A 27,958-nucleotide genomic window follows, 5' to 3' on the forward strand; every position below is an offset into this window, starting at 1 on the left:
TGCATTCACTATATCTGGTCTCCCCGGACCCTGTATTCACTATATCTGGTCTCCCCGGACCCTGTATTCACTATATCTGGTCTCCCCGGACCCTGCACTCACTATATCCGCTCTCCCCGGACACTGCACTCACTATATCCGCTCTCCCCGGACACTGCACTCACTATATCCGCTCTCCCACAGTACACAGAACATGGAAATGCAATTATTTTAGTAAATATAAACTGCTAAATACCTCATCAGCAGTCAGAGCAGTCTTGTGACTTCTATACGTGTCCAGCAGAGCACTGGTTAAAGTTTGTAGGAGTTTTCTTTCTGCTGTAGGAGGATGCAGGACCCCGAGCCTCTGTCTGGAAAGTGCCGATTGGCCCTGTGCTGATCACATACACTCTCACAAGAGAAAAAAAATGTCTCTAGCAATACACACCAAACTGAGCATGTGCATGTGACTATGGATTCAGTCTGTATCTGGTGGTCATTTCAACAAGAGGAGGGGCAGAGAAGACAGGATCAAACAGCCTTCTTACACAATGCAGATTAACCCCTTAGGTTCCACAGTGAGTATAACAAGCATGCTTTACTGTATATACAGACTGATTGTACTGTTGTGGGTTTAGTAACACGTTAATTTTCAGGGATTTCTTCTACAGAACACCTCTATGTAATGGAGGGGGGAGGTGCCTTGTAGTTCTGTCCACGGGTGACAACACTTCTCCTTACCGTATGATGAGTGAACGTTGTCACCCTGGGACAGGAAGTGTGTTATTGGCAGGATCATCAGATGAAAGCCAAGGAAAGGAATGCAGCCTCCTCCGGTGAGGACAGGTGAGGGCAATGTATGAGATTTGTGGAATTGTACACATTCTGCCTTCTATGAGAGGAATGGTCCCCCCCCCCCATAACACTACATATGGGGGGGATACATACACAAACCCCCGGACAGTATATAGTGTACACACCACTACTCCTCAGTGACAACCTACACATTCCGGAGCCAGGCGGGGGTCAAACGTTATCAGCAGCACATGCGCAGTGCTCCCAAACCCACTCCTCAGGAATGCGTACCTACTGCGCCTGCGTGAGTGGAATCTCCCTCAGGAGACGATGGGTGGTGCTGCAGAGGAGAGTGACGTCAGGACGCAGGGCGGCGTCAGTGTCTGCAGAGAGACAGGAAGAGAAGGAGGGCTATTGTTGTCTGACTGTAAACAGAGCCGAGCGAAACATGGGGGGCGTGCTGGGCATCTGCTCTGTGGCCAGCTGGGTAAGACATTGTTTTATGGGGGGGGGATCTACTAGTTATGGGGGATCGGGAAGTCATGGTGGTGTGTAGGGTGGGGACCGGTCTGTCATGGTGGTGTGTAGGATGGGTGGTGGTCGGTCATGGTGGTGTGTAGGATGGGTGGTGGCCTGTCATGGTGGTGTGTAGGGGGGGTGGTGGTCTGTCAAGGTGGTGTGTACAATGGGGACCGGTCTGTCATGGTGGTGTGTAGGGGGGGTGGTGGTCTGTCATGGTGGTGTGTAGGATGGGGACCGGTCTGTCATGGTGGTGTGTAGAGGGGGTGGTGGTCGGTCATGGTGGTGTGTAGGATGGGGACCGGTCAGTCATGGTGGTGTGTAGGATGGGTGGTGGTCAGTCATGGTGGTGTGTAGGATGGGTGGTGGTCAGTCATGGTGGTGTGTAGGATGAGTGGTGGTCAGTCATGGTGTGTAGGATGGGTGGTGGTCAGTCATGGTGGTGTGTAGGATGGGTGGTGGTCAGTCATGGTGGTGTGTAGGATGGGTGGTGGTCAGTCATGGTGGTGTGTAGGATGGGGACCGGTCTGTCATGGTGGTGTGTAGGATGGGTGGTGGTCGGTCATGGTGGTGGTCAGTCATGGTGGTGTGTAGGATGGGGACCGGTCTTTCATGGTGATGTGTAGGATGGGTGGTGGTCTATCATGGTGGTGTGTAGGATGGGTGGTGGTCAGTCATGGTGGTGTGTAGGATGGGGACCGGTCTGTCATGGTGGTGTGTAGGGGGGGGGGGAGTGGTCGGTCATGGTGGTGTGTAGGGGGGGTGGTGGTCGGTCATGGTGGTTTGTAGGATGGGTGGTGGTCGGTCATGGTGGTGTGTAGGATGGGTGGTGGTCTGTCATGGTGGTGTGTAGGGGGGGTGGTGGTCTGTCAAGGTGGTGTGTACAATGGGGACCGGTCTGTCATGGTGGTGTGTAGGGGGGGTGGTGGTCTGTCATGGTGGTGTGTAGGATGGGGACCGGTCTGTCATGGTGGTGTGTAGGGGGGGTGGTGGTCGGTCATGGTGGTGTGTAGGATGGGTGGTGGTCTGTCATGGTGGTGTGTAGGATGGGTGGTGGTCGGTCATGGTGGTGTGTAGGATGGGTGAAGGTCTGTCATGGTGGTGTGTAGGATGGGTGGTGGTCGGTCATGGTGGTGTGTAGGATGGGGACAGTTCGGTCATGGTGGTGTGTAGGATGGGGACCGTTCGGTCATGGTGGTGTGTAGGATGGGTGGTGGTCGGTCATGGTGGTGTGTAGGATGGGTGGTGGTCGGTCATGGTGGTGTGTAGGATGGGTGGTGGTCGGTCATGGTGGTGTGTAGGATGGGTGGTGGTCGGTCATGGTGGTGTGTAGGATGGGTGGTGGTCGGTCATGGTGGTGTGTAGGATGGGTGGTGGTCGGTCATGGTGGTGTGTAGGATGGGGACCGTTCGGTCATGGTGGTGTGTAGGATGGGTGGTGGTCTATCACGGTGGTGTGTAGGATGGGGACCGGTCAGTCATGGTGGTGTGTAGGATGGGTGGTGGTCTGTCATGGTGGTGTGTAGGATGGGTGGTGGTCTGTCATGGTGGTGTGTAGGATGGGTGGTGGTCTGTCATGGTGGTGTGTAGGATGGGTGGTGGTCTGTCATGGTGGTGTGTAGGATGGGTGGTGGTCTGTCATGGTGGTGTGTAGGATGGGTGGTGGTCTGTCATGGTGGTGTGTAGGATGGGTGGTGGTCGGACATGGTGGTGTGTAGGATGGGGACCGGTCGGTCACGGTGGTGTGTAGGATGGGGACCGGTCGGTCACGGTGGTGTGTAGGAAGGGGACTGGTCGGTCACGGTGGTGTGTAGGATGGGGACCGGTCGGTCACGGTGCTGTGTAGGATGGGGACCGGTCGGTCATACCCATGCTGTGACAGGAGTATGTCCCAATCTGCTAGTCGTGATCTGCTGTCAGCTGTAGCAGTGTCTCCAGGTCATTGTAGAACCATTGTGGTCAGGAAGGCCAGTCCGCGGTCCTGTGTGCTCCTGTGATGGAGGGTTAGTGGTCTCAGTATGAAGGTGATGTCTGTCTGAATTCCGAGCTCCTCCGCTCTCCATCCACTGAGCTCCTCCGCTCTCCGTCCGCTGAGCTCCCCCGCTCTCCGTCCGCTGAGCTCCCCCGCTCTCCGTCCGCTGAGCTCCCCCGCTCTCCGTCCGCTGAGCTCCCCCGCTCTCCGTCCGCTGAGCTCCCCCGCTCTCCGTCCGCTGAGCTCCTCCGCTCTCTGTCCACGGCTCACCTACACCTCCCCCGTCATACTGGTGGGAACGGGAGGCTTCAGTCACCTCAGAACAGACATGTCAGATGTCACATAAATGTGTGATGTCATAATAGGACGCTTCTTTCTGCTCCAACATCAGGAGATTCCTGTCAGTGGCTGAAGTCTAAGATCCTTCTCCTTCTAGTACAGCTTTGTGTTCTGCTGATATTTGTACTTTGTTCTGTGACTTCAGTGTATGTAAATGGATAAACTTGTGTTTGTTTCAGATATAGTGGGGAAAGGTTACAACCCCTGCCAGTCGTTTGCTGTCTGTATCCTATTGGGCGAATCTCTTTTTACTTCCAGTAACCGAGAAATGAGAGGAAATCGCCTCGTTTCCCCTTATCTCATGTTCTGAAGAACTCACAATTTGGATTTTCTCTCGCTTTCTGGTTACCAGTACAAAAATGGGGGTAAATCTCTCCAATTGGGGGACAGAGAGCAATAAAAACACATCAGAGGATCTAACCCCTCCCCACTCTATCCACAACTAAAAACAATTGTTTTTCCCAGGGATACATTTTAGCCTTTTTTATGTTCAACTTTTCTTCAGGGGCTTAGTACAAAAATGTTCCATTTACAGCAGCCAATCAGGTGTCACCTTGTCTGAATTGGCAGCCTGGACATCAAAGTTGATTGGTTGCTACAGGAAAAGGCTTGCATCTCCACATTATAACTCTTTTCACATTCAGCAGCTATGTTGAGCCTGCCTTCATTTTCTTTCTAAACCTCATTCATCAATCACCTGTTCTCCTGATCTGTTCGGTCATCCCCCCTCCTCTCACAGCTACAGGGGCGGACTGACCATTCAGGAACTTGGGCACTGCCCGAGGGCGCAGGGTCAGTAGGGGGCCCTTTGAGATGCCCCTAGTACCTTTCATAGGCTTTTTTGAGTGTGGGTGAGGACACAGGGGCCCCATGATCCCCTATTGCCCGGGGGCCCCATGAGTTGTCAGTCCGCCCCTGCACAGCTATTTGCTTTCTCTGCTGCTGTCAAGTCATTCAGACAGGAAATGAACTAATTAGCATTCATGCAACTGATCAGCAGATTGCACAGCTAAAGTCTGCAGCATGTAGTGAGCATGCACATCTTGTGGGATGCCGGGATGCCTTCTTTCATATAATGTTCTGCCTTGTGGAAAGAGATCTTAGGCAGGGTGTTGGCCCCTGCTACAAAAATACAAAACTGGTAACAATGTCACTGTGTCTCAGAGGTAATTCTTCAAAAGCAAATGATTTAATTGCACATTGATCAGGGAGGGGAACAAGGCAAAGTTTTATATTCACACATTTCAGCTGCAAAGGCAAAACGTTTTTGGGACCTTTCCTGATGTGCTGTAAGCAGCCGTTCTCTTTGCTCTGGGATAGTTGAATGCGGGACGTTCCGGCTCCATCTTCATATAGGGGTGTCAGGTGAGGCTGTGTACAGGGCAGTAATGCAGGCGCCCTATGACACCATTACACAAGCTGAAATAGAAAGTAAAAGTCCTGCTGAAGAGCTGTGCTTGCTCAATAACTGTCCCTGCTGGCTTTTATATTGAAGGATCAGACCCCGGGCCCTTCATACCTTCCTCCAGCAGATCTTTCTCCTTGTAACCTGGCAGGTTCCTCTTGTCTCGTATAGGGAGACCGGCACAGATTACACCTGAAGTACAAAGGCAGAGGGAGGTTTTATTAGAGAAGACTGCCTCTGGGTAGAACAGAGATTGTCAGACCCATGTACGTGTACCCCGGGGTATGTGTTCCACATTCAGGCCTGGACATCTGGGACACAGTCCCTACCTGCGTGTGAAAATGTGAGAATTGGCATGCATGTTAAATGGACACTAATCACAATCTGAGTGTGCTTGTACATTAATAGAGTATATTGCCTGGTTCCAAAATATTCCTTCAAGTAAACCAATAAGTGTGCAAACATGGTGGATTTTTTTGCAGCACAACTCACTAGACTGCTTATCCCCACAGTGTATCTATGGTGCATAAACCTGAATGATGTGATGTTTTGTCATACTTTAATTGGTTTATGTGAAAGTTACAGCGTTTACAAATGGCGGTATATATACTGGATTTTTTTTTTGTACTAGTAATGGCGATCAGCGACTTATAGCGGGACTGCGGCGGGCATTCTGACTCTGGGGGGAACTGACTTGGTGTCACTGACATCCCCAGTGACACCAATACAGTGATCAGTGCTAATAAAAAGCATTGACACTGTACTAATAGCACTGGGCAGGAAGGGGTTAACATGTGGGGCAATCAAAGGGTTAACTGTGTGCTGTTTTACATACTGGGCTGTGTCGGTGTGCTTCACTGTAAGTACACTGCTTTACATGTCTGTGCAAAGAAGTGTGTTTACAGTGAAAGTTAGGAAAGTTATTGAAGTGCATGAATGTGGTATAGTGAATGCTAGGCTGAGAAGGAGCCAGGATATAGTCAGGTACAATTCCAGCTTTTTCCAGGCCAAGCTGGCCCAAACAAACCATTTCCATTAACAATCAATTTACTGCATCATATTGTAGTAGCACTATCTACATACAAACCCCCCCCCCCCAACTCTCTTCCTCTTCCTCCTTCTCTTTCTCTTCCTCCTTCTCTTCCTCCTTCTCTTCCTCTTCCTCCGTCTCTTCCTCCTTCTCTTCCTCTTCCTCCTTCTCTTCCTCTTCCTCCTTCTCTTCCCCTTCCTCCTTCTCTTCCCCTTCCTCCTTCTCTTCCCCTTCCTCCTTCTCTTCCTCTTCCTCCTTCTCTTCCTCTTCCTCCTTCTCTTTCTCCTCTTTCTCCTTCTCTTTCTCCTCTTCCTCCTTCTCTTCCCCCTTCTCTTCCCCCTTCTCTTCCCCTTCTCTTCCCCCTACTCTTCCCCCTTCTCTTCCCCCTTCTCTTCCCCCTCCTCTTCCCCCTCCTCTTCCCCCTCCTCTTCCCCCTCCTCTTCCCCCTCCTCTTCCCCCTCCTCTTCCTCCTCCTCTTCCTCCTCCTCCTCTTCCTCCTCCTCTTCCTCCTCCTCTTCCTCCTCCTCTTCCTCCTCCTCTTCCTCCTCCTCTTCCTCCTCCTCTTCCTCCTCCTCTTCCTCCTTCTCTTCCTCCTTCTCTTCCTCCTTCTCTTCCTCCTTCTCTTCCTCCTCCTCTTCCTCCTCCTCTTCCTCCTCCTCTTCCTCCTTCTCTTCCTCCTTCTCCTCCTCCTCTTCCTCCTTCTCCTCCCTCCTCCTCCTCCTCTTCCTCCTTCTCCTCCTCCTCTTCCTCCTCCTCCTCTTCCTCCTTCTCCTCTTCCTCCTTCTCCTCTTCCTCCTTCTCCTCTTCCTCCTTCTCCTCTTCCTCCTTCTCCTCTTCCTCCTTCTCCTCTTCCTCCTTCTCCTCTTCCTCCTTCTCCTCTTCCTCCTTCTCCTCTTCCTCCTTCTCCTCTTCCTCCTTCTCCTCTTCCTCCTTCTCCTCTTCCTCCTTCTCCTCTTCCTCCTTCTCCTCTTCCTCCTTCTCCTCTTCCTCCTTCTCCTCTTCCTCCTTCTCCTCTTCCTCCTTCTCCTCTTCCTCCTTCTCCTCTTCCTCCTTCTCCTCTTCCTCCTTCTCCTCTTCCTCCTTCTCCTCTTCCTCCTTCTCCTCTTCCTCCTTCTCCTCTTCCTCCTCCTCTTCCTCCTCCTCTTCCTCCTTCTCTTCCTCCTTCTCCTCCTTCTCCTTCTCCTTCTCCTCTTCCTCCTTCTCTTCCTCCTTCTCTTCCTCCTTCTCTTCCTCCTTCTCTTCCTCCTTCTCTTCCTCCTTCTCTTCCTCCTTCTCTTCCTCCTCCTCTTCCTCCTCCTCTTCCTCCTCCTCTTCCTCCTCCTCTTCCTCCTCCTCTTCCTCCTTCTCTTCCTCCTTCTCTTCCTCCTTCTCTTCCTCCTTCTCTTCCTCCTTCTCTTCCTCCTTCTCTTCCTCCTTCTCTTCCTCCTTCTCTTCCCCCTTCTCTTCCCCCTTCTCTTCCCCCTCCTCTTCCCCCTCCTCTTCCCCCTCCTCTTCCCCCTCCTCTTCCCCCTCCTCTTCCCCCTCCTCTTCCCCCTCCTCTTCCCCCTCCTCTTCCCCCTCCTCTTCCTCCTCCTCCTTCTCTTCCTCCTCTTCCTCCTTCTCTTCCTCCTTCTCTTCCTCCTCTTTCCTCCTCCTCTTCCTCCTTCTTCCTTCTTCTCTTCCTCCTCCTTCCTTCTCTTCCTCCTCCTTCCTCTTTCTCCTCTTCCTCCTCTTTCTCCTCTTCCTCTTTCTCTTCCTCCTTCTCTTCCTCCTCCTCCTCTTTCTCCTCCTCCTCCTCTTTCTCCTCTTCCTCCTTCTCTTTCTCCTCTTCCTCCTTCTCTTTCTCCTCTTCCTCCTTCTCTTTCTCCTCTTCCTCCTTCTCTTTCTCCTCTTCCTCCTCCTCTTTCTCCTCTTCCTCCTCCTCTTGCTGCTCCTCCTCATTGGGTTGAATGCTGCTGCTCCTCCTCCTCCTCGTTGGGTTGAGTGCTGCTCCTCCTTTCAGGAGAGTCCTTGTAATAATTAAATAATACAAGATTTTCTGTAGTTGGCCGATGTGGAGAGGCAGGGGGATGATGTCACACTTTCCACCTCTGCCAATCAGAGGAAGGTTTGTTTTCACTGATAAAATACAAGGCTTTTACTGAATGGGGGAGAAACTATCAGGCCAACTCTCGTTTGGCAGCCAACAAGAAGTCAACATGGAGCCCCTTGGTGTGTGCAGCTAATACTTCTGCAGTATAGTATAGTACAGCACGCACAGCTGCCTCATTGTTTCTGAAAGGGTTAATAGTTAACTAACTTTTGCTTTCTGCCTGCTAACTGGTTCATTTTCCATACAAGATGTTCCCTTGGGATTGGATTGCTGTTATCTATGCACACATTTATTTTCTGAGAAATTGCACAAGTTACTACTCTGTTGCATTTTGTTATGACTAGCCATAGAGTAGTTTGCTGAAATCTCCTTTCTGTATTCTGATTGGTGCTTGATGGAAACCGCCTGAAATATGCCGCGTTATCATTTATTACTTAAAGCCTGATCAATAATAAAGAAGTTGGATTCTGCCGCGCACATCTAGGGATTGTCACACTGTTCCCAAAGTACTATGAACTGTATGTTTATTGTGTCGGACACGAGGGCCCCAAACTGATATCCCTGACAGTTTCCTAATAGAAATACTGGTCCCAACAAACTATGTAAAGTGATAGGAAAGCTGGAATTCTACTGAAAACATTAGTAGACCTGAGGCTCTGTGTTCTATCCAAACATGGCAAACACATACGTTTAATGCAGAGCTCCATGATGGCCTTTTAGTTACCATCCTCTCACCCCCCTATTGTCCTATTAAGCACTCGGGGCCCTGTGTAACCTTTGGGTCTCTGTCTGGGTGCCGTGTAACCTTCAGGTCTCTGTTTGGGCTCTGTGTAACCTTCGGGTCTCTTTTTGGGCGCCGTGTAACCTTCGGGTCTCTGTTTGGGCGCCGCGTAACCTTCGGGTCTCTGTTTGGGCGCCGCGTAACCTTTGGGTCTCTGTCGGGGCGCCGCGTAACCTTTGGGTCTCTGTCGGGGCGCCGCGTAACCTTTGGGTCTCTGTCGGGGCGCCGCGTAACCTTTGGGTCTCTGTCGGGGCGCTGCGTAACCTTTGGGTCTCTGTCGGGGCGCCGCGTAACCTTTGGGTCTCTGTCGGGGCGCCGCGTAACCTTTGGGTCTCTGTCGGGGCGCCGCGTAACCTTTGGGTCTCTGTCGGGGCGCCGCGTAACCTTTGGGTCTCTGTCGGGGCGCCGCGTAACCTTTGGGTCTCTGTCGGGGCGCCGCGTAACCTTTTGGATCTCTGTCGGGGCGCCGCGTAACCTTTTGGGTCTCTGTCGGGGCGCCGCGTAACCTTTTGGGTCTCTGTCGGGGCGCCGCGTAACCTTTTGGGTCTCTGTCGGGGCGCCGCGTAACCTTTTGGGTCTCTGTCGGGGCGCCGCGTAACCTTTTGGGTCTCTGTCGGGGCGCCGCGTAACCTTTTGGGTCTCTGTCGGGGCGCCGCGTAACCTTTTGGGTCTCTGTCGGGGCGCCGCGTAACCTTTGGGTCTCTGTCGGGGCGCCGCGTAACCTTTGGGTCTCTGTCGGGGCGCCGCGTAACCTTTGGGTCTCTGTCGGGGCGCCGCGTAACCTTTGGGTCTCTGTCGGGGCGCCGCGTAACCTTTGGGTCTCTGTCGGGGCGCCGCGTAACCTTTTGGGTCTCTGTCGGGGCGCCGCGTAACCTTTTGGGTCTCTGTCGGGGCGCCGCGTAACCTTTTGGGTCTCTGTCGGGGCGCCGCGTAACCTTTGGGTCTCTGTCGGGGCGCCGCGTAACCTTTGGGTCTCTGTCGGGGCGCCGCGTAACCTTTGGGTCTCTGTCGGGGCGCCGCGTAACCTTTGGGTCTCTGTCGGGGCGCCGCGTAACCTTTGGATCTCTGTCGGGGCGCCGCCTTCGGGTCTCTGTCGGGGCGCCGCGCCGCCTTCGGGTCTCTGTCGGGGCGCCGCGCCGCCTTCGGGTCTCTGTCGGGGCCCTCGAGTCGCCTTCGGGTCTCTGTCGGGGCCCCCGCGTCCCCTTCGGGTCTCTGGAGTCATAGCTTACACAGGACTATGGACTCCCCTTGTAACACTAGTCATACACTGAATTTTGGCTGATTCAGCAGGAATTAGCCAAATTTTGAGCCATGGGTGATCAGTCAGTAACACTCCACCTGATAAAAGTCACTTTTCAAATCAAAGGATGCGGGTGGAGAATTGTCAGCTGAAGAGTGACCACATCCAATCGTTGGCAGTAACTGTTCGGGTATTTGGGAAGTGGCGGGCGCTGCGGCTTTTTGAATACAATAGCTGTCTGTGCAGATTCCTCCATCCAGGCTGTTTAGTATGGATGGGGGAATCAATGAATGTCTGGCCCAGGCACTGCTGTTTTGTCATCCATGAATCCACCCTCCTTCAGAAAATCAGAGGGTCATTCTCATACTTTTATCAGACGGCAATGTCTATTCTGTCTGCCAGTGTCAGTCTCCATCAATAGCTATGGCTTTATTGAACTGTTAGGGTAACCAGTGGAGAACCTATGCAGCCCTCATCATCCACAACTAGCAGGACCTTCTCTTTGGGCAGCAAGTCCTCCTACACTTCTTCCTTAACTGTTGATGCTTCCTAATGGATTTACTCTTTTGCAGATTCCATGCCTGTGCAGCAGTGCCACGTGTATCTTGTGCCGATGCTGCCCCAGCACCGGTAATTCCACAGTGACCCGTCTCATCTATGCATTCCTCATGTTGCTGGGCACTTTCCTGTCCTGTCTCATGCTCACCCCTGGGATATCGGACCAATTGAAAAAGGTAGGTTTGTGTGTACTGGACTTCATTTATTAAAGAAGTATGGCCAAAGCTATTCTGTGGGTCACAGGGGTGCACTTAGTTCTACACTCCTGTCACCCAGATTGAGCTATAGCCTTCTGTTGGCTGATGTCACAGAGCCAGTCCAGGCACTGAAGGGATCCCGACATTAATGTTGGGATCTGCCCACATGCCTGACTGGCAGCTAGCTCAGCCTTTCAGCATGATCCTAAGCACTTCAGTTAGCACTGGAGGGGCAGAGCAGAGAGCTAGTGATGGACAGTCACTGCTCTGTGCTGAGAGCGGACCTGACAACTGAGCATTCAGCGGTCTTTGATCGCTCAGTTCTCAATGTAGAGTTGGCAGGGGACAGCTGCAGCCATCTAGGTGAGTAGGTTTGTTTTTTTGGATCCTGTACTTCTCTTTTAAATAACAAATGGTGGTCACCCAGGCTCTACTTCAATCCCACAGAGTAGTTTAATAGATAAAACAGAAACATTAGTTGTCTTGGGTTCTTCTTCCAGTCTGTATATAAATAAATGTGGCTGGATTTAATTTTAGGATAGCAGCAATTAGAAGAGCATAAAGCAGTATTAAAACCAAAAATGTAATACAGGTATATTGCAGCGTGTCAATCCTTGGATGTGATGGTTGCGTTTTTTAGTTTGTTTTTGTTTTTTTTCCAGTCTTTTCATTCTCTTTCTGTTTTCAGCTGGTGATCCAGCCAGTAACATATCGTCACATGTGTATGAAAGGAAAGCAGGCCTTGCTGCCCCAAATGGACCAGGGAAATCCAAAAAGAACTGTATAAAAAGAGGGCCCACAGGCCTAGTGCATTACCTTTTAAAAATGAGATTTATTTATAAATCGTAAAATATTCACAAGAGAAATAAAATCAAATGGAAAGCATGTCACAAGAGATGCAATGTGGTCCAAAACCCCTGAAGGTGGTCTGGTGGGGGACTGTAGACCTCTAGATAGCTGGTGGTTGACGCGTTTCGAGGTTGTACCTCTTCAGATTTCCCTGGTCCGTTGAGGGCAGCAAGGCCTGGATTCCTTCCATACACATGTGGGGATATTGACATTATGGAGTCCACTGTCAAGTGCTGGAGCTCAGGCATTCGGTTGCTTTTTTCTTCTTTCCAGTCATCGCTTAGATATTGCACACAGTTCTGTTCAGTGGTGGCCCCTTTCCCAATATTAGAGATTTGCTGAGGTTTTTTTTTTTTTATTAACAATTTTTAGAGATTTTCACATATATACAAACAACGAGAATAAAATAAAAAGGAGCACATTGATGGTAAAATCTGCATGGTGGCTGAGTTTTGTGGAATGGCTTGTAACATTTATTTTTTTACTTTCTGTAATCATTTCATTAGCATATTGATAAGGGGGTAAAGGAGGAATCGGGGGAGGCAAACTATAAGAAGATTAAACTTTGAGCCAGTCTCCTTCATTAGCATGGCCTCCTGTTGGAATCACACAGTCAGTAATTTCCAGGTTTCAGATTTAATTATCTCCACAGTCACTCATCGGCACTAGAAGAATGTAATGAGGCTGATGATGATTGCTGAGCTCGGCAATACCGCTACATCATTACAATGAAATGTGGAATCTTCATAACAAGAAGATGATGAAGCTGTTTTGTACTTTTTGGTGTGTATAGCACCACATTCAATGTATGCTACTATACTATAGCATAACTTTTTTATAACTTTTTTTTTTTTTTCTCTATGGTTGAACTGGATGGACTTTTGTCTTTTTTCAGCCAGACTAACTATGTAACTATAGATACACAGAATATACCTGGATACTAACATTCATAGGTAAAGTTGATCCAGGGAATATCTGATTGCCTCTCGGGGGATCAGGAAGGAATTTATTTTTCCCTGCAGGAGCAAATTGGATCGTGCTTTGCTGGGTTTTTTGCCTTCCTCTGGATCAACTGTGGGTATAGGATTATAACTTTTCTTTTTTTTTTTTTCTATGGTTGAACTGGATGGACTTTTGTCTTTTTTCAGCCAGACTGACTATGTAACTATAGATAGAGCTTTCGGTTGCCGCGTAGGTTATAGGGGAGCTTTCATTTACGTTCAGGCTGTATATTGAGCTCATTTATATAGAATATAAAAAGCCAAAGACTGCAGGCTCCCTTTTAAGGCTCCATGTACACGGGTCACTTCTGAATGATAGAAACTGACTGCTGGAAAATGTAGGTTAAAAAACGTCTGTTTAGCCACGTTTATGCACGTTTAGAAGTGTTTTTTTAAAGATAACCTCAGGAGACCTTCCAAAATGCCCTATTTCAGACATTTTAAGAGAAATGCAGAGAGCAGAAGCAGAGAGAGCAGTATGTGTTGAGATTAGCTGTCCTTTTTTTTTTTTTTTTTTTTTTTTTTGTGGTGTTTGGATGTGTTCCAGCTCATTTCTGTGCAGATATTATTGCAGCAGTGTCTAACATATATTTTTTTTTTATGCAAAACTTCAAAGTATGGCGTACCGGACCCATTTGAGTACCGGGAAAACGGGTTCCATGCATTTTTCATGATGAAAAAAGGCTCTGGACATCATCTGGAAATGAAAGAGTTATAAAAAAAATGTTCAAACAAAAACGCCATTAGCCGCGTTTACAAACATTTTGCATTTGAAACGTTGATAAAATCTACTGCTGAACGCAAGTTTTCTGCGTTAAAAAAAAAAAAAAAAAACGACTGTAAACTCAACTGCCTGTAAACGACATATTGTGTACATGGACACATAGGAAAACAGTAGGGTGAGTTCAGGGGCTGCTGAAAAAAACGCAGAAAAGCTCCAAAACGTGAGTATATCAGCTGCAGTGTACATGAGCCCTAAATATATATATATATTACACATTTAGATAACATTATTACTGTAGTTAAAGAGACCAACATTTTTGCATCCATGTAGACAATCCTTGAAGCCGTTATCAGCAAGCAGTTAATTTGATATATCTCCGGCTTTGTCCCCATGGTGTCAGTTGATAATGGTCTGCTCTTATGCTGATCACAAGCTGCATGTGTGAGTGTAATGGCGTTTAGCTCTGGGCTTAATACCTTGGATCACATGTTCATATGCTTCATGTTTATCCCAAGGAGATTATAACTTAGAGCTATGCCTCATGTCATACAATGCTCCGTAAATCTACGGGATGCCAAGTAAGGACGCCATTTTAGGTGATGTACCTTTTTTTTTTTTTTTTTTTTTTTTTTTTTTTTTAAACCCGCACAAATGCCTACGCTGAAGAGTAGTAATCAATACCTAATATCCAATCAAAATCTGTCGCAGACAGCCTGTCACATTTTACTCCCTGATGTGTAATGTTTGTGGTCTCAGTAGAAGGCTCTTGGCTGAGACCCCATCAGTAATTTTATTTCATTCTCTGCAGATCCCAGGGTTCTGTGAAGGAGGATTTGGCACAAACATCCCCAGTGTCAATGGCTACGTGGACTGTGATGTGCTGGTCGGTTATAAGGCCGTGTATCGCGTCAGCTTTGCCATGACCATTTTCTTCCTAGTTTTCGCCGTGCTCATGATTGGAGTGAAGACCAGCAAGGACCCTCGAGCTGCCATACACAATGGGTAAGTGAAGCTTTGTCTATCATCCCACATACACATGGCGTGTGCTGATTTGCTGCAGTTCTTGGATCAGACCATATACTGCCACCCTTGCTTAAAGTGGTTGTAAAACAAACACATCCGATAGCACTTGCGACCACTTAACAATATGTGAAAATAATAGAATACATGACATAAATGTGTTCATTAAAAAGCATTCCTCTGGATCTATACCAGTGGTACTCAACCTTCCTAATGCCGCGACCCTTTAATACAGTTCCTCATGTTGTGGTGACCCCCAACCATAAAATTATTTACCCAGTAATTATAATTCATGAAGTGTCGTTTTACCTCCAATACTGCTGCTTTCAACACAGCAGCTGCTTTCAACACAGTAGCTGCTTTCAACACAGTAGCTGCTTTCAACACAGTAGCTGCTCTTTACACATCGGAAATATGTGTTTTCCGATGGTCTTAAGCAACCCCTGTGAAAGGGTTGTTCGACCCCCAAAGGGGTCGCGACCCACAGGTTGAGAACCACTGATCTATACCATATCAGTGCAATGTCCAAATGCATTTATAGCTGGATTCTGACTCGCACTTTCTTCATTTGGACTTTGCACTTCTATAGTAATATGGTATAGATCAAGTGGAATGCTTTTTAATGAACACATTTATGTTATTTATTATATATTTTCTGATTAGTATATATTTCTGATATATTTCTAGTATATATTTCTGATATATTTCTGATTAGTAATCTAAACCTTTGGCTGTCAGTCTGTCAACCTTTTTAGTTCCTCTTGGTAAGAAAAAGGCGGCTTTTCCTTCAGTCACTTTGATTAAGTTTTAATGGACTTGATTTTGTTGCAGGTTCTGGTTCTTCAAAGTATTGGCCATTGTCGGTATAATGGTGGGAGCTTTCTACATTCCAGAGGGACCCTTCACAAGAAGTAATTAAAAATGTCCTACTTTGTTGTCTGTGGTATCATTGATTATCCATCATCCTTGTGGTAGCTCTGTTTACTTGACTGACCACACTGGAGCCACTTTGTGTTCTTATTCAACCCCATTGCTGTCCACTTCTCCTCTTAGCTCATCACAGTCCTTTCTTCCCCTTTTTTTGAATACTCCAGAAACTCATATATAAATTTTGGTTCCTGAAAAGGTAATGCAGACATCATCTCATTTAGAGACACATTGTCTGCAGAGTCTTTAACCTCTTCACGCCGGCCGCACAAAAATGTGCGGCCTCCCAGCGTTTGGGCCTAGACACCGAGCGGCCGAACATTAGCATTCTATTAAAAAAGGACATATGTGCCGAGCGTGTGCGCACTCCCAGCACACATGTCCGGTACTCACGGAAAGGTCCCAATCTCCTCTTTCGATCGGGACATTTCCCAGTCGTGTGACGGCGCATCACAGCAGTCACATGACCCTAAACCCCGCCTCCCGGCTTATGGAACCCTTAAAGGGCCGGGAGGCACCGGCGTGAAGGGGTTAAGCAAACCATACCTTAACCACTTGCAGGAAAATAAAATTGCTTGATTCCCCCATTAACACGTTCAGTGTTGATGGGGGGAATCCCTCCCACTGAGCGTTTGCATTCTGACAGTGGGAGGTGTCCTTGCCAACAGAATACAATGAACACTGCCAGCTGTTATCACCACTGGCAGTGGTCGAACGAAAAAAAACCCCAACAGGCTGGTTGTACTGAAGTCGATTGAGCGATTGACTTATGTACAACCAGCCTGCCCATACATGGATCAAAATCCGTTTGCTTTCTGCTGAACCAGCCAAATTTCAATCCGTGTATGGCCACCTAAAGTAACAGTGAATGAACACACCAATGACATTGATGTCTGCATGGAAGAGCTACTGGGGGTCATGCCAACTCTAGGTCGTGAGGAACCATAAGTTTGGCAAGACTAACAGAAAGTTACCTAGAACAGGGGGGTGAAGAACAAGTGACAGGAACTGCAGTCTTTTCACATCTCCTGTGGGTTCCGGCTTCAGCCTTGACAGTATAAAGCATTGGGGTTGAGGTTCGGACAGGACACAGAATTCAGGCATAAGTCAAGATGGGGTAACGATCACTAAAAGAAATAGTATCAGGCTTAAAAAATAATGATGTGTGGTTCATACTAAAGTAAGCCATAAACGACTTGGGGAACTGATGGCATTAGAGGCTGGCTGCATAGAAAAAGAAAAGTCTTTGAAGTAGGTTGTGACCAAACGTGTATGTATATGTATATATATATATATATATATATATATATATATATATTATTAATAATAATTTTTTATTTCTTTTTAACCTGTGTTGCGCTTTAATTTGTGGTTTCTTTTTTCCACATTCTAGCTTGGTTTGTCTTCGGAGCAGCAGGGGCCTTTTCCTTCATTCTCATCCAGCTGGTACTACTTGTTGATTTTGCACATTCCTGGAACGAATCCTGGGTAGTGCGCATGGAGGAGGGGAATTCCAAATGTTGGTATGCAGGTAAGAATGGCATTAGATATTTTACTGAAATATGAAGATGTTATTTTTGTTACTTTTTTGTGGTTTAGTTTTTGTTTTGGGTTGGTTTCATTTAGGTAAGGTTCACACTGATGATATTCTTCTTCTCACTCCATTGTCTTTATGGGAGACTGCTGTAGAGCAGAGTGCAGTGCATTCTCTGGGCATAGATAGTTTTCTAGTTCATACAGGACTTGAATAAAATGGATTGAAAGTAGATAAATGTGTAATTTTATACACCGTTCTTAGTCATGTTTTTGGGTCTGTCGCACACAAATCTCATGTGGAAGAGATGTTAGCACAAGCAATATGTAACCTATATGTAGTCCTGCAATACTCCTGTCACTTGAAGAGAAGGAAGGATAATGGCCACGTAGATCGGCCTTTAAAGGAAGTGTTGGGTAGACAACCACGATTGCATAGTAGACCAAAAACTAAGTGAGATTGATACCACACTAATGTCACAATCTGTTATCCCAGTTGACTGGCCAGTGTTTGCAGGTGCTGGTTGGGTTGAATACTGGCTCATCAGAAACATCGAGGACTACAGAAAAACAGGGCCCATTCACACACTGCCACAGCGTTTAGAGAGCTCCACTTTTTAAAAAATGGTTTCTTATGCATGGGAGAACTCCTAACTTGTTCACCCAGTTGGGGCTTCATTGTAAAGGTTACTGGACGAAACATGTTGGTAGAGGTTCTCCCATGAGTAGGAGACAAAGCTGAAGCCATTTTCTTACTAAGAGGAGCTCACTATATGCCATGGCAGTGTGCAGATAGGCGCCATGTTGTTGTAAACCACAATTCCCGGCACACTTTAGTGCTGTATCTTTTCACCTTTTTATATACTGCTCTTCTGTTTTTTGCTTACATGTTCATCCATCAGAAGCAAGCAAAAATACTTTGTATTTCCTAGCAGGGAGGTCTTAACAATGCTGGTCATAGGTGATTGATCTAGCACAGTCACGTGGAGGTAGGGAGGGAGCCTCTAGTCCTATGTAAGCTCTGACTGGGATAGACTCAGGGTTGGCATGGGGCTTCTAGCGGCAGAACAGAACAACCAGAAAGTGAAAGGTAGTGTTAGATGTACGGGGGCCAGCATAACAGGAAACCTATTACTTTGCCTTGCATGGACAAAGAACAAGTTCACTATATATATATTCTAATATATATATATAATGGACCTAATTGTATACACTGAATTTAGAGACACTTATGAGTAACAATACAGCTCTGCCTCAATAGTACTTTTCAGCTGGTGGTTTAATACTTTGATGACACAATCTGAATTCTCCTAGCATTTGAGAACTGGTATGTCACATATGTATCAGACAATCTCCCTTGTCTTTTGTATCTTCCAGTCTTACTGTCGGTGACCGGCCTGCTGTACATCGCATCAATAATATTCTTCGCCCTCCTCTTTGTTTTCTACACTGTGCCCGGGGGGTGTGCTGAGAACAAATTCTTCATTAGTTTCAACATGATCCTGTGTTTCATCGTATCGGTCATCTCCATCCTCCCCAAAGTGCAGGTACAGTCCACTGATGCTGGGGTGGTAGCTGTAGAGCAGAGGACCTCACCTCTTAAAGCTGTAGATATACAGGCTGTGGGAACTGAGTTATTTACTGCTATGAAGTGCTGCTTTCTTTGTGGTTCAGGAGGCAGAATGTCTCAGCAGTACTGTATGTGATGTACAGGGTAAACCTAACCTATGAGACAAACGAAACCAGAGCTCCAATCTTCATGCAAACCAAGGAATTGCCAAAATGCCAATCGAAGAGGTGCTGCCCTTCTGAGATCGGGAAATCTGACCACTGGTAAATGAAAACAAACACGTGCGCACTCTCATCGTGCATTACCATGGTATACCACGTAATTGATTAACCTCTTGCCGTCCGCCTGCTGTTTATAAACGGCAGGGCGGTGGCACTCCAGGGGCGTGTTGCCGTTCATAAACGGCACCCGCCTTTTCTAGCTGTGCGCGCTCCCTGGGAGCGCACACCACCCCGATCCGGTGCCCGCTGTGTCCTCCGGACACAGTGAAACACTGTTCGTCGGACGGGACCTCTGTATGAGGTCCCGATCATGTGATCACTGATTGGCCAATCAGTATTCACATGCAAAGTAGTAAGCAAGATGTCACTTGTGACATCATTGCTTACTACGTGTGAAATCTGTGAATGATCACAGAGGTCACATGGTACAAGGCTAGTCACAACAGCCTTGTACCATGTGACAAGCTGTGACCAATCACAGCTCACTCAGTACTTCTCAATGACTGCAAGAATGCAGACAGAGAGAAAGAGAAATGATTGCTTTTACATCCTATATGGGTGTAAAAGCAATCAGTATAAAAAAAAAAAAAAAATCTTCATCACCCCCCACAAGTAGTACAGTGTCACCATGGTGACACTACTGCTAGGGTGGCAGTATGTAAAAAAAATAAATAAATAAAAAATAATAATATAAAAAAAATAAAATAAAAATGTTTAAAAATTATAATTTTTGGTTATAAACTAATTTGGATTTTTTTTTTTTAACTAAAAAAATAACGGAATAAATTTTGGCTAAGATTTAAGATGAAATATTATTTATTTGCAAAATTTTATTTAAAAAAACACTTTTTTTCAAAATTTTTAGACTTTTTCATTTACATACTAAAAAAATAAAAATCCCAGCGGTGAATAAATACCACCAAAATAAAGCTTTATCTGTCTCAAAAAAATGGTAAAAAATTCATATGGGTACAGTATTGCATGACCGCGCAATTGTCATTTAAAGTGTGATAGCGCTGAAAGCTGAAAATTGCCCTGGACAGGAAGGGGGTTAAAGTGTCCGGACAGGAAGTGGTTAAATAAAAAAGGATGTATACTCACAAACCAACGTGATTATAGGCAGTATGAGTGATCCACAAAAACAGTCACAATACAACTGTGTCTAATGATGCGGATAAGCTGACGCGTTTCTGGGGCTGAACCCCCTTCCTCAGAGCTAGCCCCCAAAACGCATCAGTTATCCGCATCATTAGACACAGTTGTATTGTGACTGTTTTTGTGGATCACTCATACTGCCTGTAATCACGTTGGTTTGTGAGTATACATCCTTTTTTTATTTAATAAATGACGTGGTATACCACGGTAATGTACGATGAGAGTGCGCTCTTGTTTGTTTTCATAAACCTAACCTAAGTTCATTATTTTTTTCTTAACATCATGCAGCCTTGAAAATCACATAGATGTGCTAACATGAATGGTAGACTCCGGAGCGGAGTGCTCCTTTGTAGAGCGCTCAGGCAGCTAGTGCTGTTGTGTGTGTTGTAATGCGCAGCATGTCGGGTGGTGACTGCTTTTATAGAAGCTGAAATCAAGAGCAGTGCTGATGTGAATAGTAACTCCTAACAACCAGATTGCCGTCGGCTTACTGACAGGTTAGCTGCCATATCGTGCACATTGCTCTTCCCTATATTAGTAATCCAGCTTCTTGCATATCATTTGTAGCAATGGATCCTGTTGTTTGTATCCTATCCTTTTATACTTTCCATCAGATTGAGGTTTCTATGATCAGTTTAGGGAAAGCTAGAAAATAGGGTCTGATCATGTAGGATAGGCCTGGTGTTCAGGGTATCAAAGATCAGAAATAACGTGTGCTCTTTGCTTTGCAGGAAGGTCAGCCACGCTCTGGGCTCCTTCAGTCCTCTGTCATTAGCCTGTACACCGTTTACCTGACCTGGTCTGCCATATCCAATGAACCTGGTAAGATTTTCATTTTAACAAAATGTGGTGAATAGGTTTTGAAACGGCATTATGAAACCTGGTGTCAGTATTTGCCTACAGCTTGGAAAACCTGAGGCTTTGTGTAGGTGGGCTGTTTTATTTCAGGTTGCAAACCATCTTCTTTAACTGCTTGCCTTCCAGAGGATTTACCTCCCCCCTTCCTGACCAGGCCATTTTTTGCGTTACGGCGCTGCATTACTTTAACTGACAATTGTGCGGTCATGCAACGCTGCACCCAAATTAAATTTCTGTCCTTTTTTCTTTCCCCCTCGAATAGAGATTTCTTTTGGTGGTGTTTGATCGCCCCTGCGTTTTTATTTTTTGCGCTACTAAAAAAAAAAAAAAAAGGCTAACAATTTTGAGAAAAAAAACCCCCAATATTTTTGACTTTTTGCTAATAAACATGTCCAGTAAAAAACTTTAAAAAATCTAATTTTGTCATAAATTTAGGGCAAAATGTATTCTGCTACACGTCTTTGCTAACAAAAAAATCCCAATATGTGTAAATTAATTGGTTTATGTGAAAGTTATAGTGTCTACAAATGGTGGTATTTTTTGTATTTCGACTAGTAATGGTGGCGATCAGCAACATATAGCAGGATTGCGGCGGGCATTCTGACACTGGGGGGGGGGGACTGACTTTGTGTCACTGAGATCCCCAACACAGTGATCAGTGCTGATAAGAAGCATGACACTGTACTAATGGCACTGGGCAGGAAGGGGTTAACGTGGGCTGATCAAAGGGTTAACTTTGTGCTGTTTTACAGTAAGCTTTCAACTGTAAGCACACTGCTTTGTATGGCTTTGCTATGCAGAGCCATACAAAACTGTGTGCTGTAGCTGACAGGGGAGATAACTGTATTGTTTACATACAGTACTCTCTCCCCGCCAGTAATACTCGGCGATCACCGGGAGCTGGCAAGTAATCACCATCCAGGACCCGGTGATTGACAGCAGAGGCTGCGAATAGTGTCACGGGTAGGGCGCGCGGCTCTGAGCGTGCCCCCTGCCCGGCCGTGAACAATCACGTATATATACGTGATTTTGCGCACCCCTGCTGCCCTGTAGCAGTATATCTGCTATAGGGCGGCAGGAAAGCAGTTTGGAGCACCATGTAGGTCTTTTGACTTGCAGGAATGTTCAGTGTTATTGCTTACCTTGGGTTTTGTTTCTGCTACTTAAGTAGACTTTTCAGAAAAATAAAATTCCTAAACTGCTGTTTCCTATACTTTTTATTTACTGTGGCTCAAAACCCTGACCCCCTCCTTTCCAAAAAAGTAATCCAAGATTGATGAGACTTGTACATTGAATGAGAGTGGCACAGTGGGGAGGGAGATGTCCTTTCCTATGTTCCTTCATAACTAGAAGTACATTGAATTTTAGAAGCTTAGGGGGTCTCAGCGTTGATCAGGGGTGTGGAAAAAATAAAGGGATTTTTTTTTGACAATCGGAGAGGGAGTGTACTCCTTTTGTCTTCTTCCTTTGAGGAAGATGAGCGTTCTTGAAGAATGATAATGTAATCAAAAGCTGGTCTGAAGACACCATGGGGTTTATTTATAAAGCTGGAGAGTCCAAAATCAGACTCCCTTCTGCATAGAAACCAATCAGCTTCCAGGTTTCATTGCCAAAGCTTCATTGAACAAGCTGAGGTTAGAAGCTGATTGGTTTCTATCCAGAAGGGAGTCTGATTTTGGACTCTCCAGCTTTAGTAAATAAACCCCAATGTGACTCTTAGGCCATACATATGAAATGCTTGCACAATGGTTTTGCAATCCAACTCTTATGCCAAAGTGCCCTATGCTGTCTGTTCTCCTTGCTTGATTGTAGGAACAGAACTTCTTTAAGCACAGTTGTTTTTTTTTTTGTTTTTTTTTTTTTGCAGATCGTATATGCAACCCAAGCTTAATGACCATCCTCAACAAGATTACAGCCCCTACGCTGAGTCCCCAGAACGGAACCATCCCAGTAGTCCCCACGCCAGAGCCTATAAAGTCATTGCAGTGGTGGGATACTCAGAGCATCATCGGCCTGATACTATTTGTGCTGTGCCTTCTGTATTCCAGGTGAGGGCCAGAAGCATCGAATGGGGCTGTGTTTTCCTGCAAGATTCCAGTAAAAAAGTCTAAACCAGATGTGGATATACAGAAACATTTTTTTATTAGTAGATTTCCCTTCACTTCCTGTTTTGTAGACTCAACAGGAAGTGAGAAGATTGCTTTTCAGCAGTGAGGGAAGTGTCATGGGGGCAGGTGCCTACAAATAAACTGAATCTAATTTCTGTGGGGCACGTGGAGAATTTACTGGCTAGCAAACGTTACAGAATCAGAAAAACCTTTACTCTCAAAATTTTAAGTAGGTTATTCGACTCAAATGAAAAAAAAAACCTGTTTCTGGTCGGTTTGGGCAAGCTTCTTTGAGTTTTATAAAAATGTTCGGATCTACTCTCTTTGGGTGATGGAATCCTACTGCAATTGGCACTTTACATTACACTAGCCTTGCATAAATTGGAGTCCGGTGTTTACAAATGAAAAGCTCAGCTTTTTTTTTTTCTTTTTTTTTCCCCCCCAGAAGCCCTAAAGTGATATTGTGTTCCAGAGAATGGGAGGCGTATATAGTATAGTAAACTAATGTGTTCTAAAGGGTGTTTTGTATATCAGATACAGCATGCCAATCTTGTTCCGTACTTTTGAAGATTATAAGTTATACCTGCCTTTGTGAGGTTGCTGTATGCCACCTGATTTGATGAATGCAGATATACCCACTTATTCTATAACTTTTTCTTCTTTTTTTTTGAATAGTGACCAGTCAGGTTTTACTTATTAGGAAAATGGAATTTGGTACTTTCACTTTAATAGACAATGCTTTTTTTTGCTTTAACCACTTCCTGTCTGGACACCTTTACCCCTTTCCTTTCCAGGGCAATTTTCAGCTTTCAGTGCTATCACACTTTGAATGACAATTGCGCGGTCATGCCACACTGTACCCATATGAATTTTTTACTATTTTTTTTGAGACAGATAAACCTTTGTTTTGGTGGTATTTATTTACCGCTGGGATTTTTATTTTTTTTGCTATGTAAATGAAAAAGTCCAAAAATTTTGAAAAAAGTGTTTTATAAAATTTTGCAAATGCATAATATTTCATCATAATTCTTGGCCAAAATTTATTCAGTTTTCTCTTTTTAGTAAAAAAAAAAAAAATCAGCCAAATTAGTTTATAACCAAAAATTATAATTGTTAAACATATTTTTTTTTTTTTTTACATTTTTAGTTTATTTTTTTCTTGTTTAAACAATTTTATTAACATTAAATCAGAATGGAATTAACAAAGAGACATTTCTAATGTACGCTGGACATTGAAGTGGCAATAAGACATAAAAAAGAAAAAATGAATGAGGGTCACAGTACAAATGTCTATACATTACTAGCGGAAACAGGTAGGTAAAAGTTGACAACAAAAGACATTATTGTTCCAGCCAATCAAAGTAATTTATTTTATTTTTTTATATTATTTGTTTGTTTTTTTTTTTTACATACTGTTACCCTAGCAGTACAGTGTCACCATGGTGACACTGTACTACTTGTGGGGGGTGATGAAGATTTTTTTTTTACACTGATTGCTTTTACACCCATATAGGATGTAAAAGCAATAATTTCTCTTTCTCTCTGTCTGCATTCTTGCAGCCATTGAGAACTACTGAGTGAGCTGTGATTGGTCACAGTTTGTCACATGGTACAAGGCTGTTGTGAATAGCCTTGTACCATGTGACCTCTATGATCATTCACAGATTTCACACATAGTAAGCAATGATGTCACAAGTGACATCTTGCTTACTACTTTGCATGTGATCACTGATTGGCCAATCAGTGATCACATGATCGGGACCTCACACAGAGGTCCCGTCCGACGATCGGAGGACACAGCGGGCACCGGATTGTGGTGCTGCCCGCTCCCAGGGAGCGTGCACAAGCAGGGTGCGGGGAGGCCGTTTGTAAACGGCCACCCGACCGTGCACTGCCACCGTCCGGCCATTTATATACAACGGCCAGACGGGAGGTGGTTAAAATAGATGTAAGTGTCAGTGTTCTGTTTGTTGGTCATTGTATTCCAGCTTCTTCTCATCAGACTATATGAACTTTTCTTGCAGCATCCGAAACTCTACCAACAGCCAAGTGAACAAGCTCACCTTATCTGGCAATGACACACCCATGCTGGATGACACCGTAGGTAATGGCTCAGACGGTGAGGACGTAGAGGTGCGACGTGTGGTGGATAATGAGAAGGATGGCGTCCAGTACAGCTATTTCTTCTTCCACTTCATGCTTTGCCTGGCTTCCCTCTACATCATGATGACCCTCACCAACTGGTACAGGTGAGAGAATCACTGGGCTGTGTTGATAGGCGGGCTGGGCATTTTTATTTTTTTGTATGCCAGAAAAGCTACAGGAACTAAAGCTGTTCATTTTCAGTGCTTTTTATTTATCACATTATTAGGAGGTGAAGAATGTTTCACATCATCATCCTCAACTAATTGTAATCCATTATTCTCAACAGAGAGGGTTAAAGTGTATATCTGAGTAAAATAAATATTTCTGCGTGTTTTGTCTCTTAAAAATGCTGCAAGGACAAAAATAATACCTGTTGATCTGCTAGAAACCTAGCGAGCTCCTAACTTCTTTTAGTCAGCTGACCGCCCTGACCAGTTTACTTTGCTGGGTCACAGCATTCCTCCCTCTCGTGTCATGGAGATGAGTTTTATGATGGATGTGTTGAAGGGTATATCAATGACAATGGCAGCATGTGAAAATGTGTAATATCACATTTGTGGGTATTAATAGTGCTTACAAAAGAATGAATGTAGTATAGGGTCTCATTCACACGCCATGCTTAGTATCACGTACGCCTGTGCAGGGCCATGTTTACCCGCACGGGGATGCACAGGTGTTGTGTGCATCTCTGTTCAGGCAGTTCCATTGATGTCAATTGGGACACTGTCTGCGTTTTGAGGAACATGCATCTGCCTGCAGCCACACTGATGTCAGACTGAAAACAGCAGCTGCTGCAGCCCAATAGATATCAATGGGACTGCCTGCATGGGGATGCACAGAACACATGTGCATCCCCCTGTTAGTAAACATGGCCCTGCACAGTCATACACTATAATGCACCCTGTGTGAATAGGGCCTAAGAGTTCCTTCCTTAATAATAATAAAAAATTGTTTATATATATATATATATATATATATATATATATATATAAAAATATTATTTATTTTAATAAAAAAAAGGGTTTTTTTTGTTTTTTTTTCTCTCCTAGCCCGGATGCCGATTTGAATACTATAACAAGCAAGTGGCCAGCTGTTTGGGTGAAGATTACCTCCAGCTGGGTATGTCTATTGCTCTACACCTGGACGCTGATCGCCCCCGTCGTCTGTCCCAACAGAGACTTCAATTAGATGTCTCCCGATCCTCTTCTTTTTGGTAACAACCATCCCCGATTCCAAAGTCTGCTCGGGGGGGGGGGGGACCTGTCATCAAGAAAGCCATATTAATGATATTACAGCAGATCACCTGAAAGTGCCTGGACATAGATTTTATTTTCTTGTCAATGTTCTGTGCAATATGGGGGTCCTCCAAAGCCCCAGGATATTGATGAATCTGCTCTTTTCAGCCACATCGAGCTTTAGCACACCTCACTTTAAGGCAGCTGGAGCCTGTACGGTCATTCCATACAGGACTTCTCAGCTCAAGCATTTTGTGATTTATCATTTAAAGACCAAATTTACCTTTTAAGAAAAAAATATTAAAGGCACATGTTTTTGCAGGTAAAAAAAAGTGCATTTATTGATTTATTTAAGGAGCCTGCAACATATTGCATCCATGATTAGTGGATCATGGAGGCCATGTCAGGATCCTGCAGACACTTCCTACAGCTTTTTGTCCATAGATTGGTACAGGCTTTCAGTTATTGAGCTGCAGGATGTGTCAATGGACTATGAATGTGCTGATCAGTGCACTAGCAGTCTATTGAAAATTCCATCTGCCAGGGTGGTGGATGGGACTTGTAGTTTATTCATTCACAGATCTCTGTGAATGAATGTGGAGCTCTGCTCAGCTGTGCCGATTTTAACTGTGACAGCGGCTGCGGGAGAGAAAAATCCTAGCCTGCTGTCACGGGAGGGGTTAGGCTGCTAAGCAGTTTGGTTGCCATCTGCATTATCCTTTACTTCCAAACTGTTTGGTAAATAAAGTCTGCTGTGGGAGGAGGTACTCTACCCCCCACACCCCAAAAAAAAAAAAAAAACCTACACAGGGGCAATTATCAAGCAAATTAGAAACACAATTAGACACCCACCTCGCTGTCTGACAGTTTTGCCCCTGTAATCCTAGGTGACCCACTGGGACAGTCTGCAAAAGGTAGGCAGATGTACAATCCTAAGAAGTTTTTTTTTTTTTCTTTTTTTGTCCTTTTGAGAATAAAGGAAAAACCCTAAAAGTATTTGTATCCTGTGACAATCTGTCAAGGGTTTGTCAATGTAGCAGAAATGGCCTCTATCAGATGATGCAAGGCATAGAGGCTTTCAATAACTGGAAAGTTCAGTTTTGGGGAGCCCAGGAGGACAAATAGGAGGAAATTGTACAAGAAAATAAAGAATCCTAGGAGGATTATAATAAAAAAAATGCTTTCTTGATGACAGGTTTGCTTTGAATAATTCCATTAGCAAGACAAAAAAGCCATCTTTTATTGCTTTTGTAATGAATACTTTTAATTGTTGTCAAAGCTTTATCATACGTTTACTGCTGCTTTATGTGTGCTTCTGCTGAGCTGATCTATTGTATCAAAGAACATTTTATTTTGACTTTTCAGTAATATATTGAATACATTTTTCTATATCTGTATACTGGTTTTGAAAAAACAAAATGCACTTTTTGTCTCGTAATGATGTTGGTTTGAGGAAGGATGAGAAAACTTTTTTTTTCGTACATTTTTTGCTCAGGTTTTCCTGGTATTCAGTATTTTCTAGGTATCGGTTGTGCATTGCACCCATTCTGTCCAAAGCTGATCTTTTTGAGGTGGATGTTGGCATATTGAAGCACCCATCAGTTACTTTACATATCTCATCAACAGCACTGGAAAGATAACCTTTGCAGTTCCCCTCTTGCATTTTTCGTGACGTAGTATCATTAACTGAGATGCAAGATTCCCCTTGGAAAAATCCCTAAGAGATA

The 27,958-nt window shown here is 45.2% G+C and overlaps 1 protein-coding gene across 1 annotated transcript; it reads left to right on the top strand.

Annotated features, from left to right (window-relative positions):
* Positions 1-1,108: 1,108 nt before the first annotated feature.
* Positions 1,109-27,620, top strand: SERINC3 (serine incorporator 3). Its single transcript, XM_089662289.1, has 10 exons — positions 1,109-1,261; positions 10,703-10,864; positions 14,268-14,461; positions 15,311-15,390; positions 16,800-16,937; positions 18,317-18,486; positions 20,617-20,707; positions 22,611-22,791; positions 24,876-25,100; positions 26,046-27,620. The coding sequence occupies exons 1-10, from the start codon at positions 1,223-1,225 to the stop codon at positions 26,182-26,184; spliced, it is 1,419 nt and encodes a 472-aa protein (XP_089518415.1). The 5' UTR covers positions 1,109-1,222; the 3' UTR covers positions 26,185-27,620.
* Positions 27,621-27,958: the final 338 nt, after the last annotated feature.

Source organism: Staurois parvus, unplaced genomic scaffold (genome assembly GCF_062004578.1).
Source record: "Staurois parvus isolate SC_StPar_1 unplaced genomic scaffold, SC_StPar_1.0 ptg001454l, whole genome shotgun sequence".
Classification (NCBI taxonomy): domain Eukaryota; kingdom Metazoa; phylum Chordata; class Amphibia; order Anura; family Ranidae; genus Staurois; species Staurois parvus.